General features: G+C 47.6%; 4 protein-coding genes across 5 annotated transcripts; 2 read left to right on the top strand and 2 right to left on the bottom strand.

The window, feature by feature from the left end:
- Positions 1 to 650: 650 nt before the first annotated feature.
- Positions 651 to 7,462, top strand: BDBG_06089. Of its 2 annotated transcripts, XM_031722457.1 has the most exons (4): positions 952 to 975; positions 1,070 to 3,192; positions 3,308 to 3,926; positions 4,034 to 7,462. In XM_031722457.1, the coding sequence occupies exons 2-4, from the start codon at positions 3,085 to 3,087 to the stop codon at positions 4,681 to 4,683; spliced, it is 1,377 nt and encodes a 458-aa protein (XP_031579683.1). In that variant the 5' UTR covers positions 952 to 975; positions 1,070 to 3,084; the 3' UTR covers positions 4,684 to 7,462. The 2 variants fall into 2 exon arrangements, with proteins under 2 accessions (XP_002622909.1, XP_031579683.1); XM_002622863.2 differs by having other exon boundaries at positions 651 to 3,192; positions 4,034 to 7,327.
- BDBG_06088 (clathrin light chain) lies at positions 5,679 to 8,074 on the bottom strand. Its single transcript, XM_031722456.1, has 4 exons — positions 7,631 to 8,074; positions 7,270 to 7,538; positions 7,072 to 7,166; positions 5,679 to 6,963 (listed from the first exon to the last, which is right to left on the bottom strand). The coding sequence occupies exons 1-4, from the start codon at positions 7,668 to 7,670 to the stop codon at positions 6,612 to 6,614; spliced, it is 756 nt and encodes a 251-aa protein (XP_031579682.1). The 5' UTR covers positions 7,671 to 8,074; the 3' UTR covers positions 5,679 to 6,611.
- BDBG_06087 (DUF618 domain-containing protein) lies at positions 7,931 to 10,314 on the top strand. Its single transcript, XM_002622861.2, has 5 exons — positions 7,931 to 8,309; positions 8,386 to 8,477; positions 8,566 to 8,624; positions 8,701 to 8,842; positions 8,905 to 10,314. Exons 1-5 carry the CDS (start codon positions 8,212 to 8,214, stop codon positions 9,948 to 9,950), a joined length of 1,437 nt encoding a protein of 478 aa, XP_002622907.1. The 5' UTR covers positions 7,931 to 8,211; the 3' UTR covers positions 9,951 to 10,314.
- BDBG_06086 (syntaxin 16) lies at positions 10,087 to 12,497 on the bottom strand. Its single transcript, XM_002622860.2, has 4 exons — positions 12,143 to 12,497; positions 11,553 to 12,082; positions 11,120 to 11,463; positions 10,087 to 10,996 (listed from the first exon to the last, which is right to left on the bottom strand). Exons 1-4 carry the CDS (start codon positions 12,163 to 12,165, stop codon positions 10,622 to 10,624), a joined length of 1,272 nt encoding a protein of 423 aa, XP_002622906.1. The 5' UTR covers positions 12,166 to 12,497; the 3' UTR covers positions 10,087 to 10,621.
- Between the last annotated feature and the right edge of the window lie 7 nt (positions 12,498 to 12,504).

Here is a 12,504-nt window from a genome sequence, read left to right as displayed (position 1 = left end):
ATGAATTTGTCTGTTCATTTAATTGATTATGAATCAGCTATACATGCTTTGATTGATTGATGAGCTGAGTGAATGAATGAATGAATGAGTGAATTGAAGATTGAAACTCAATTATCAACTGATTATTACTGTATTGTGTGAGGTCAGGGTCATGATTATGTAACAAGGTCAAGTGGCGCACTTAGCGAGGTCAAGTTTTCTGTATACACCCCACAAGCTAGCAACCTTTTCAATCAAGCAAGCTTTACACCTTCCACATGTATAGGTTGTAATGAATGTAGAGAAGAGTATAAAGAATGTAAATACAGTAGAGAACATCTGTAAAGGAAAGAATGAAGATTAATATCAGAGCTGTATGGGCTGCAGAGCTGGCTGGTCAATCCCATTGATGGATTTGATGGGGTGCATGTGATATCATGTGAGGTCATGTTACAGGGCATTTTACTCGGAAAAGTTGGTTTTTCTATAATATATAGAGAGAAGAGAGATATATAGAGAGATTAACTAGAAGAGGCCTACGCCGGGCCCCGCTTGATCGAGGAAACTCAACCCACAAGGTATTTAGTTGCCTGTTGGCCTGTGGCAATTCAGCAGTTTCAGATATCCTAGGTCTCTTCGTCAATTGTTATGTTGCTTAATGAAGCCCGCCCAGGTATGGATAGGTAACGTTACTGTACTGTATTGTGTGTACATGTACAAGTACATGTACGTTAACTAACAGACAGGCCACACATCCTCTCTCTAGCTCGCTGCCAAAAACTTGCAAATTCATATCCCCGCCTATTGATTAAATATTAAATTTTATATGAAGTGGGAGAGTGTGGGAGAGTGTGGGAATCAACAACATTCTAGACGTACGTACAGTAACTTACACACCATTATTCTTGCCATTTCCTTCCTCCTCCTCCTCCTCCTCCTCCTCCGCCACCACCACCAAAGACGTTTATTTGAGAAGGTTGTAACTTGTCAGCCTATGTATGTCTCAGCCTCCTGTTCCAGTCCCGTTCTCCACAATTGGGCGATTTGTCTCAATCCGAGTCATCCATCTCCCCCTGCTAAAAAAATCTAGTTCAGTCCTCGTATATAGCCCAAGTGTTGGAACCTGATGGCTTTTTTTTTTTTTTTTTTCCCTTCTCCGCACTTCCGGGCTTGTCTTTTATCGTGTCTGTTTTTCTTCTGTCTGTACAGCAATAAGTGGAAATGAAAGATTCAACGTTGGTTTGGTTTGGTATGGTTATCTCTTCCCCCAAATACGCAGTACAACGAGACTCTTCTGGAGGGTGAGAGGTTCATCTTTCGTGATTTGGGGGGCGGGATTGTATTTGGAACAACCCAACCCCGCGCGAGGACAAGACAAAATGCGGTTTCTCCTTAGTAAGAGACGTGGGAGTTATTTCCTAGGGGTGGGATATCACCACAGCGAGTTTATAGGGGGTAAATGAAGTGTGAACAAACACTGGAGAATTGCGACGATGTACGGAGTACATACATTACATGTACATGTACCGTAGCGACGAGAATAAATATGCTGAGCCTGGCAACCGCCGAGACATTGCCGAAGTTCGGCTTCTATGTAAGGTGAAAGAAAGAGAGCCCCTCGAAAAGGCTCTCCGACGAGATAATAAGTCGGGAAGTTCTTGTTGAGTTATCAAGAAGTATCATACTTTTTTCTTTTCTTTTTCTTTTTCGATTTATTCTCCGTTGGGGTCTGTTAGGTTCGTTATTACCATAGTTATCTCTTTGGCGGAGAGTTCAGGTTAGGGCCACACAGCATACCAGGATTGCAGGAACGGGAACCAGAGGAGCTTCTTTTAATAATATATGACTAGGAAAGGGGCAGGAAAAGGATAAAAAAAGAAAAGAGAAAGTAAGTTATAATAGTTAATGATTCACCAAGGACTATTTCAGGAAAAACTAGATTGGACTCTGCCTTTTATCGTTTTATATTCCCATTTGTTCCAAGTTCTGCAACTCAATCTGATTCCAAGCTGATTGATCTTTATATTTTTATATATATAATTTTTCCCCAGCTTGGGGACTAGAATATGTTATTTCTTATATTCTCCATGGATGTAAAAATCAATATCCATGGGATGTTTGCCATGCTGGCTACAAGGGCCCCTGGTACTCGGTCAGCCACCGACAACTTATTTATCACTATGTATTCTTGCATCTTGCGAGGGTATGGTATGGACGTTGGCCAATAAAAGAGAAGGGTGCTGGTATTATTTGCAGAAAAATTCGCTGGATGTGTTTGTTTATTTACTCTTTTTTTTTTTTTTTTTTTTTTTTTTTTTTTTTTTTTTTATGTAGTTGTGATTGATATCCTGGATAATTGCCGGATTAAGTTGCGCTGGGAAACAAGCCGTGTATTAGAATCAATCTGATACTTTTAGTGCTGTAGATCAGGGGCCCGCTCAATTACAATTTAACAGTAAATAAACAGTTTACAGTTTACAGGAATTCTGAAGTTCTGAGGGAATAGAGATAGGCGCCTAGGCCGAGTTGCAGGAGGGTCAGTCAGGAAGAACATTCAGACAGGAATAATAATATTAAATAATATACGGAGTATACTCCGTATACAACTTATTAACGCTGCGAAATATTCTCAAGCCATCCGGGGAATCACAGACTGGGCGCTTGCTCTCTGCTACTTAGATTGGCCGAGCTTGTGAGTTGCCAGACTGGTGCTAAGACTGATGCTAGACTGATGCTAGACTGCTCTGCGAAACGCCCTATATCTCGGCTTGTCTCACCCTGGTCGTCCGGTCCCAATGTCTACATTTAATATTATTATTATTGTCGTCGTCGTCGTCGTCGTCGTCGTCTTGCTTTCTTCATCTTCAACAACTCTCGCTCCTTGAACGCCCTCTGCCCTGCGTCTTGCTGGTGCAATCCTCTTTCCCCTCTTTCTCTTGAACCCTCGCGGGACCCCTTACATCAGGATCTGAATACTCCGAAAACAACCCTTGGAAGATAAATATAATCTACGATTAATGGACTCGGGAAAGAGATTACCTCTTGCGTTGCTTTTCCCATGATATTATTATTATTATTATAGTCGTCTTCCTCTCCTCCTCCACGATGTTTGCCCGTATCTCCTTTCCCTTCGCTTCCCTGAGGTCGATCCTCCCCAGCAAAGCCACGCCCCCGGCGTCCTCCCAGAGAAAGAGGGAGGACAATTGGGTTGATGTACGTGGTTTTCATGCTAATATGGATATCTGTTTAAAAACTATCTCTCTTGATAATCTTTGTGTGTGTGTGGACTGCCCCGTCTAATAATGTACGCTGCCTTACCGCTCTCCAGGGCCTCCGTGGTGTTGCCTCCTTCATCGTCGTTACCGGCCACATCTGCACCGCCTTCGTTCCGTATCTACACAATCCCACCATTAGAGAGGGTGAGGGCCCTTTGTTATTCCAACTCCCCTTCTTCAGGCTCGTCGTGGGCGGCCGTGGCGCCGTGGCTATCTTCTTCATCATCACCGGCTTCGTCAACTCACTCAACCCCGTCAAAAATGCCCGCGCCAACAACACCTCCGTCGCCCTCGTCAATCTGGCAAGGAGCACCTTCACTCGCTCGGGCCGCCTAGTGCTGCCCACCTCCATTGCTGTCTGTATTGCTTGGCTCCTGGCGCAACTTGGTGCTTTTCATATGGCCTCTCGGGTTGATGCGGGCTGGATCCGCCTACAAGCCCATGGTCCAGATGCGTCTTGGGGAGAGGCTCTGATCAAACTCTTCCGTGCTTTGACTCTATTTTGGCATACCGGCCCAGGTGAATATGATGGCACTCACTGGACACTTGTATATTTCTTGCAAGGTTCGTTCCGGGTATATTTGGCGCTATTGGCCATGATGCTTCTCCAGACACGGTATTGGCGCCTTGTCACCGGATTCCTTTACGTCTGGTGTTGGTCTACTGGAGATTGTAAGCATCCCTTTTTTTTTGCCCCTTTCTACTAGTTAACGCTCACGGTAAAACTCTCAACTCTATTCCCTCAAACTCCAAATTAACAAACTTTTCCCCAAATCCAGATATCGTTGGAATAAACATCTTCGCAGGCCTCGCGCTTGCACAGCTCCAGGTGGACCTTGGCTCTCGGGCTACTTCCTTACTTCCCAAACCCGTCCCCTCGCTCATCATCCTCGTGGGTCTGTTTGTATGGAGCTATCCACAACACAATGCACACTGGGCCTACTGGTCACGAACAATGAAGGAGTCAATGGAGCTAGTCGTCCCCGCCAACACCGACCTATCCCGCTACTGGGTCTCCGTCGGCACCTCAATCCTTATGGTTGGAATCTTCTTCTCCCGCAATGCGCAAAGAGTCCTCACGAACCCCGTCTTCAATTTCCTCGGCCGTGTCTCCTTCCCCGTCTACCTACTCCACAACTCGCTCATGCGCACCATCCTCGTCTGGATGGCTTACTGGCGTACCGCAGCCACGACCCCAAAGACAGATGCGCAGGGCAACCTCATTCAGCTGCCCAAACCGGGCGGACTGGTGTTTGTATTCATTCTCCCGATCTTCTACGCCGTCTTGTACACGGTTGCGTACCTGTGGACTCTATACGTAGATCCATTGTGCGCCAAGACAGTTGACCTGTTGAAGCGCTTAATGTTTAGGGAGGAGGAGCAACCGCAGGCTGAGAAACCTGTCCCTCTGACTGCCGTGGTGGCGTAACAAGACAACCGTTTCTTTTTTTCCCCTCTTTTCCTCTATCTCCCGCATCTTCTCTTGTCGTCTCATACGTTTTATTCGTTTTTATTTATTTTTTTACATATATTTTCTATCTCCAGTCGCATATGCAAGGATGCCTATACAAGCAACCACCACACCTATCTTACGACAAAATTGTCCACCCATTCCTTCCGAGGAGCATCCTTATCGGTGTGCATCTTTTGGAAAATAAATGATCTGATGCAATTTTTATTTTTATTTGTGCATAACATAGCATGCGGGAAAGCCGACAAGAGGGGACCTGGAATATTACATATATTACCCCCCACCACTTTCCTCGTTCAACCGCTACTTTTAAAACCAACCCCCTCCCCCCAAGCCAAATATTGAAACCCCCTAGGTTTTCATATTTATATTTACGAATTTATTTATATATTCATCCTTGGAACTCATGGTTTCACAGCAGTGTTGTCCTGTCGGTCGAGACTTTTCCAGTGATATTTTTCAGGGTTTTCCAGCCTCCCCGTCGAGTCAGCCCAGACCAATACAAAGCAGCTAAAGATACTGGGTGTCTCGTGTCAGGCTATGTTGAGTCCCCCGGGCCTCTGGTTATCAATCAAGGCGCGTGAACGTGTTGGGTATCGGCAGATGATCTTCTTGGGGTATCTACGTTCTGCCATTGAGAGAGAGACTTTTTGGTTCAGGTGCCGCGAATGAGGGTTTTCCGCTCTGGGGACTGGATGGTTTGGGTTGTCATATTCCCGGTCTTTACTGCGTTCCTTTTTTCATTTCTTATCCGTTTTCTTCTCTTTTTTCTGCGTTTCGTCTTCCGTTGGCATATTTCCCCTTTTCATACCTCATATATATACGTATACGAATCTCACATCTCTCATTCCCTTGTTACTTTTTGCTCTCTTTTCTTTTCTCTTTTGCTTCTGTCATTTTCCTTCTTGTTCTTTTTCTTTTTCTTTTCCGCTACTGTTATAGATTATGGAGTTCTTTTTGTATTTGCATCTTGGGGAAACTACATACTACCTCACTCTCTATATATACATATATATTGATAACTTAATGCACACAATGACATGACTCAACGCTTAAACTCTTGTACAGGATTTTTCTCTCTCTTTTTCTTTGTATATTTACACTCCTTGCGGGCGCCAATTTGCCTCCCCTAGTAACCCCGGTCTTACGGCTTTTTTCTGTTTCCCTTCTCTGAACATTGCGCGTCAATTAATAGATTCTACACGCAAGACAAGGGAAGTAAAAAAGAAAATAAATTCTGGAATTCGCAGAGAAAGGAAACTAGCTATCTTTAACTGAATAAAAAAGAAGAAGGAACTAAATAACAGACCAAAAAGGCGGGGCTACTGAAGAAAGAGAAAGGAAATTGAGGAGATCATTAGGGATGACAGAGGTGGAAAATAGAATAGAACGCTGGAGGGGGCAAGAGGGAGTGGGTGCCTAGAGGAAAGTGGGCTGATGATGACGATGGATGATGATGATGATGATGATGCGGGATAGGGTGTCGGAGTGGATGGATGATGGCATGGGATGCGTTTATAGATGGGTTCGTTTGACGGAGAATCGATGTGGGTTAGAAGCCGATTCCTAACTCCTCTTTACTCCTCTCCTCTCTCCGCGTCGTGGTGTTGCTTTTTTTTTTTTTTTTTTTTTTTTTTTTTTTTTTTTAATTCCGTTTATTGGAAACAAAAATCGAAGCATGGTCTTCAATTATCGAACCGCTTTCTTTCCCGGCGTATAGATGAACAACGCCGAAACCAGCCATTCTATTCCATCCACGGATGCCCACTCTCAACCCCATCCGCGACCCCGTCCATCCAAAACACCGCCTCACACCACAAGCATCCCCATAAACCCTGCCCACCCACCCAACACCCAACATCCAAGACGCAAACAGCGAAACACACTCAGACCCCCGCAGCCCCCGGCGCACCCTCATCCTTCCTCAACTCAAGCAGCAACTCGCGAAACCTCTCCTTCCCAGACCCGCTCGCACCCCCCTTTAACCCCTTCCCACTAACATCCACCAACTTGGCAATGCGCTCCCAGCTGGTTCCGCCCGCGGCCGTATCCTCGCGGTTCTCCAGGAACTCGTCGGCCTCCTTGCGCGTGCGCTCCTTGGCGCGGTCTGTGCGCTTGTTGTAGGACTCATAGTAGTCGTCGATGTCCTGTTGGGCTTTGGAGATGGTGGCTGCTTTGCGCTCGGCGGAGATGGCGGCGCGGCGGGTGAGTTCTTCGTCGCGTTTTTGGCGCCATTCGCTGTGGTGGGGGGGGAGGGGAGAGGGAGGGTTAGACGATGCTGATGCTGATGATGTCGTTCTTGTTGCCGTGATTGTTTGATTGATTGGTTGATTGGAGGGGACTTACCGGACTGCTTCTGGCTCTTCTTCTGGCTGTTTGTATGTGGAGTATGAAGGTTGGAAAGAACTTGTGCCTGTGATGGTCCCACCTGGCGCAACTTGCTGCATATGAAAATAAGATTAGAACGTAGAACATAGAACGTAATTTCTTTTTCTTTTCCTCGCATTTATTTATTTTTTGAACCCTCATCAGGAGAGTACGTACCTCATTCTGTGATTCTAGGGCGGGAAACGACGATTCGAACCCTCCCATTATATCTCCGCCCTCAGTATTGCCTGGCTGATAGTCGTTTCCTCCTCCACCGCCTAGCAGATCGTCTTCCGTAGCGTCTTCCACCGTGGCAGAGGTCTGGAGTTGGTCATTTGGAGTAGCGAACTGGTCTGCATCATCGCCCAGGAGAGCACGTTCGCGCGTTAGGAAGTCTTCGCCCTCAGTAGCGGTTCCTCTCGGGCTGCCTTGGGTGCCTGTGGGTTCTGTTTGACCGATTGTTTTTTTTTTTTTTTAGTTTCAACAATGCAAGTCAGAAAGGGCTTCTGGGAAGCATGGATAGAGGTTATAATCGTACCGGCAGAGAAGTCCTCTAGAGACGGGAACCGGTCTGCCATGATGATGGAGGATGGGGAGTACGGGAAATGGACAGCCAATTGAGAAGCGGATGCTGGAAAATATAACTGATATTGAGAGAGTAACTAGAGATTTCTGTCGATTAGTTGAGACAAAGAGATGGGAGACTGGAGATGGAAGATGGATCTAGATAGACAGATATTACGACGCTGGTTGCTGTCTGGCGGGATTCTGCCACCAAATCCATAGAGCGAAGGCGGTGAGCATATCAGGACCCAAGCAACGACTGTGGCTTCAACAGCCTTAACCTATGTATTTATTGCTTGGGGCTTGACGATATTCCAAGGCAAATCATGACGAAGTGAATACTTACGCCTAGCTGCTACATATCTGTCGCCAACTCTTGAGTTCTGCTATCCCTGAGCTCACTAAACCCTTTGCGATCCCAGCTCACGTAACTCGTCCGCTTGCAATCCCTAGTGTGTTAACTATCGCCAGACTCATCCATTGTTTGGATAAATAAATAGCTTGACACCAACCTCCCCCCCACACCAGGATTCAAGCCCAAAACTCCTCAGGACAATGTCATACACTGATGACGCCGTCAAGGCTAAGCTGTCTGCCCTCAATGAGACCCAGGAATCCATCGTCACGGTAGCCCAGTGGGTCATGTTCCACAGGTTTGCTCCTCCTTGTCCCTCTCCCTATCTCACCCGCGCGCGCAAACATTGCTGAAATAGAATCGCCATTTTGTAGGAGACATGCAGACCGCACTGCGCAGCTATGGTTACAGAAACTTCGCGAATCAAATCCTCCGAAGCGCCTGAATCTTATATACTTAGCAAATGGTGGGTTCAATCTAAGGTTGTTCCGAGACGTCACGGGGGGGGGAGAGGAGATAGACATGCTAACTTTTGCCCCTTACCCGGCTGGAAGAGGTCGCACAACAATCTAAAGCAAAGCGGAAGCAGGATTTTCTCATTGCCTTCTCACCAGTAGGTTTGCCTTGATGTCCTGCAGTTCTGTTATTATTTTATACATCTGTCCATTGTGCTGAACTACCTCCTCTAGATCATCGCGGATGCGACTGCAGTCGCGTTTAAGGGAGCTTCGAATGATATCCAACGAAAGCTAAGGCGTGTAATTGAGGTTTGGCGACAACGGAATATTTTTGAGGAACCTATTCAGCAGGCCGTAGAGGCTCGGGTTGATGGTTTGTCCTTCAACTTTCCCCTTGTAACTCTTCCGCCGTTCCTGTTAACCGGTTCCCTGCAGAGGTGGACAAATCTAAATCATCCGGCAAAAAACCATTGCTGGGCGGCTCGCTGTTCGCCAGCGCGCCTGGGTCTATTCCATCCGAGCTACAGCCCCTAGCCCCACTACAGACGGCCGTCTCCAAAGCAACTGTCGCCTCAACTGCCGCCATCACAGCTGCCAACACCGAATATGACAAAATGAACGACCCATCCGCCCAGATCCCCACACCCCCCGTTCACGCCGCACGTCTAAGCCAGCTTCTAAAGTCCCTCGCAAATGCAGAAAGCTCCGTTTCAGAAATCATCAAGTCACGCCAGAGCTTGATTCAGGGGCTTGAGAAGCTTCTAGACACGAACCGCGCAGCGTTATCCAAGGAACAGGCGCAGGTTGAACAACTGGCGGCACGCAAAATGGAGACCGAGAGTAGGAAGCGGGACGTTGAAGACGCTATAATGCGCGGCTTATCGGTGGAGAATTCGCCAGCGCCACAGGGAAATGGCAGTGGGAATGATACTGGTAGTGCGGAAACGACAACACCAACTCAACCAAGCGAAGAGCCTGAGCGTCCCGTCGTCGAGGCGCTGACACCCCCACCTGTCGAGGCCCTCACGCCAACCGGCTCCCCTTCTCGAAACCAAGCGTCAGCGGGCAATGCGGAGCATCATAACCATCAGCAACAGCCCACGACAGGGATTGGCACTTTTACTCAGCCGGGCCAAACCGAGCTTCCACAGCACCAGTACCTCACAGAGCCCTTCCTCCCACAGCAAGGCGCTGTGGATAACCAAGCCGCAACAACACCAACCATGCCTACCGCTATGGATCTATCCTCAACTCTCGCGGCGCTACATGGACATGGACCTGGTGGACCACAGCAGGGCCCCACAGATCTCCCCGCAACTACAAACGCGGACACGAATGGATCGAGCGCGAAGAAGCGCAAAGTTTCGCATCCGCATCCGCAGCAGGATGAGTATCCGGGCTTTGCTGCTGGGGGAGACGTTATGGCGGACTTGGATGATGATGTTGCGGAGCTGTTGAGGCAGGAGAGTAACAAGTATTAGAGTCTGGGGGTCCGTATTGTATTGTATTGTACTTGTATCTTGCCTATATAGGTAGGTTAAGGGCGTCTGGGTTAGAGGTTGTAGCTGCGATTGGGATAAGGAACGGAGACGAGGTGCTACTACTGTTTACTAGGTCAATGGATGGCATGGGAATTCTATTGTTGCCTCTTTTGCCCTCCTTTCTTGTTTTTTTTTTATCAAGGGCTTTTTTTTTTCTCCTTTTCGCATGGCTTTCTTTCAGCTCTTTTGTCTACTCGGTCAGTTTGGTTTTATCATAAACTTTTTCAAATGAAGACACGGGAAACTTTATGAAACTTATTTGAATTCCCCCTTTTTTTTCGCTTTTCTTTGGTGGGTCAACGCTAGGGTGTGAAAAGGGTTAATTTCCGTAAAGACACGGGTGGAAGATCCGAACCGAACACTCTATCCATTTGTACATATATGTGCGGTAAGTACTTCTTGTCTCTCGAAACACAGGGCACGACGCACATCAGACTAGGCACAGAGAGCGAGAAGACTGAGCACGGGCAGACATGACACAATAAAAAACGGCGAAAATGTATTTCATTTGAAAGAAAAGAACACCAAGGAAGACGAGCTGATATAATAATTCAAGCCCGCTAAAGATACGTTATGTAATCTATATTGTTGTTATTATTATCATTTACTATTTAGGGGACATTTATTATATCTGGCGCAACGATCCAGGAATCCCTCGAGAATCGGTTCCTTCGAATGAGAAATGAAGATGGGAAGGTGGGGGAGGATAATGGTGATGAAGATAATAAAGATGATGTTGAGGGGGGGGTTGGTGGGTCTGGCGATCCATGACCAGAGCTGTACGGGAGCAACGTTCTGCGGTACCTTTGCGTTCTTTGGTGCGGTTGTGCAGTTGGGGGTTGCGGGGCTGGTGCTGGCGCTGGAGCCGGTGAGTCGGTACTGCTCCGTTTTGGTTTTACGAGGAGAATGATGAACATGCCGACGACGAGGAGGAATAGCAGGAGAAGGATTTTTCTTTTCGCGGTGCGTCGTTGGTAGTTGGTTGCCTGTTTGGGAGGTGTTTAGTTTGAGTAGATATGGTGGAGATAATGTGTTTTCATATATTTGAAGACAGCAGGGAGGGAAAGAGAAGACAAGCGGTAGGAGATAGAGCAACAAGAAAAACGTACGACTGTAAGCTCTTTATCAGCCGCTTTCACGTCGACATTCATGCGCTCGACATTGAAATCGATGCGGTCGAGCATCGTGCCCTGATCTATGACCATTGCCTGCAAATCGCGGAAGATATCAGACAGCTCTATAATGCCGCGCGCAATGTCGTTGATTTCGCGCTCGCGTTGGGCGATCGCGGTGTCGTTGCTGGTTACTCGCTTCTGGGATGTTTGGAGGAGGGTGGATTGTGAATAGGATTTGTCGGCATCTGACTCTATCAGGGACGGATCCATATATGGGTTTTGTATGGGCGTTGCGGACCGCTCCAGCGGTGTCGTCATTCCATCCAAGCTTCGTAATTCTGTATTTGCGCAACAATAGTAAAATTAGTTGATCTGATCTGGGTTGTAAGGAAACCCTCTGGGGGATAGGGATGGTGGGAGCCCTTACTTTTTAGATACATGCTCTGCTTCTTTCTAAATCCAGCACTGGCTTCCTGAACCCTTGAGGCAAGTGATATCTGGATATTCTTCGCCATCGTCTCATCACTCTTGCTGACTCCCCCATGCTGCTTCTGTTCTTTCACCATGGTCTCGATTCGCTGAATCGCGCGCTGGCAATCGTGGAAAGCTCGGGTGATTTCCTGCGTTAATTGTTCTATTATGCCCTCCTCTTGCCTTCTAGCATTTTCATCTTCGAACCCAGGCAAGACGTGCTTTTGGTGGAGCTTATCCAGGCGCACTGACTTCTGCGCGATTCCTGCTAAGAGCTCTGTTACATCATCTTGGATGTCGACCCAGCGTGGTGGGAGGAGGTCCATTTCGATGACAGCATCCCCGTCATCTTCCAGCCCACTACCTGATATGAGTCCGCGCCGCTCTTCTGATATTGACGAGGTGTCTGCATGGTCATTCCAAGGCCCGAGGTATCGCGGCTTTTTCGAGGGGTGATGGACAAAGGATTGACGGTAGGAGATATATCTGCCCGGGCGGAATTGTCAGAAGAGAAGTCGGTCACACTGGATGCCACAAGGAGCTTACAGGTTAGTGCGGTCTCGCCACATATTTGGAGAGAAAACCGGAGGCGTGGCGGATGCTGAGAGCCGACGGTAGGGAGATGTGCGGAGGCTGGTACGGTACGGAGTAGTTTAGCTGTAGCTGCTGTTCGTCATGCGCAGGGCGTTGTGGGGTATCTTATCATGATGTAGAAAGGGGCGTTAGACAATCTGCCTGAGCAGAAGAGCATAAAGCAAGCAGCTAGACAGACGAAAAGGCGCCGCCGTATGAGGCCATCGAGAAGCTGGACTGGCGGGTTGAATCTGATAAACTCCGGACAATCTGGAGTTTGGGCTTTTCACCGATGCGGACTAGCGCCTAGTTTGAAAGCGGTTTCAGTAGCTAAC

Source organism: Blastomyces gilchristii (assembly GCF_000003855.2).
Source record: "Blastomyces gilchristii SLH14081 genomic scaffold supercont1.15, whole genome shotgun sequence".
NCBI classification, from domain to species: Eukaryota; Fungi; Ascomycota; class Eurotiomycetes; order Onygenales; family Ajellomycetaceae; genus Blastomyces; species Blastomyces gilchristii.
The sequence above is the reverse complement of the archived record's forward strand: the minus strand, read 5'-3'. Positions and strand labels throughout refer to the sequence as shown.

Excerpts from the sequence above, each read along its gene's own strand:
- BDBG_06089 (XM_031722457.1), top strand. The coding sequence starts at position 3,085 with ATGTTTGCCCGTATCTCCTTTCCCTTCGCTTCCCTGAGGTCGATCCTC. Across the intron at positions 3,193-3,307 it reads GGGAGGACAATTGGGTTGAT|GGCCTCCGTGGTGTTGCCTC; the intron begins GTACGTGGTTTT and ends ACCGCTCTCCAG. Across the intron at positions 3,927-4,033 it reads GTGTTGGTCTACTGGAGATT|ATATCGTTGGAATAAACATC; the intron begins GTAAGCATCCCT and ends CCCCAAATCCAG.
- BDBG_06088 (XM_031722456.1), bottom strand. The coding sequence starts at position 7,670 with ATGGCAGACCGGTTCCCGTCTCTAGAGGACTTCTCTGCCG. Across the intron at positions 7,539-7,630 it reads TCTAGAGGACTTCTCTGCCG|AACCCACAGGCACCCAAGGC; the intron begins GTACGATTATAA and ends TCGGTCAAACAG. Across the intron at positions 6,964-7,071 it reads GAAGAGCCAGAAGCAGTCCG|CGAATGGCGCCAAAAACGCG; the intron begins GTAAGTCCCCTC and ends CCCCCACCACAG.
- BDBG_06087 (XM_002622861.2), top strand. The coding sequence starts at position 8,212 with ATGTCATACACTGATGACGCCGTCAAGGCTAAGCTGTCTGCCCTCAAT. Across the intron at positions 8,625-8,700 it reads TTCTCATTGCCTTCTCACCA|ATCATCGCGGATGCGACTGC; the intron begins GTAGGTTTGCCT and ends TACCTCCTCTAG. Across the intron at positions 8,843-8,904 it reads CGTAGAGGCTCGGGTTGATG|AGGTGGACAAATCTAAATCA; the intron begins GTTTGTCCTTCA and ends GGTTCCCTGCAG.
- BDBG_06086 (XM_002622860.2), bottom strand. The coding sequence starts at position 12,165 with ATGTGGCGAGACCGCACTAACCT. Across the intron at positions 12,083-12,142 it reads TGGCGAGACCGCACTAACCT|ATATATCTCCTACCGTCAAT; the intron begins GTAAGCTCCTTG and ends CCGCCCGGGCAG. Across the intron at positions 10,997-11,119 it reads CTGATAAAGAGCTTACAGTC|GCAACCAACTACCAACGACG; the intron begins GTACGTTTTTCT and ends CCTCCCAAACAG.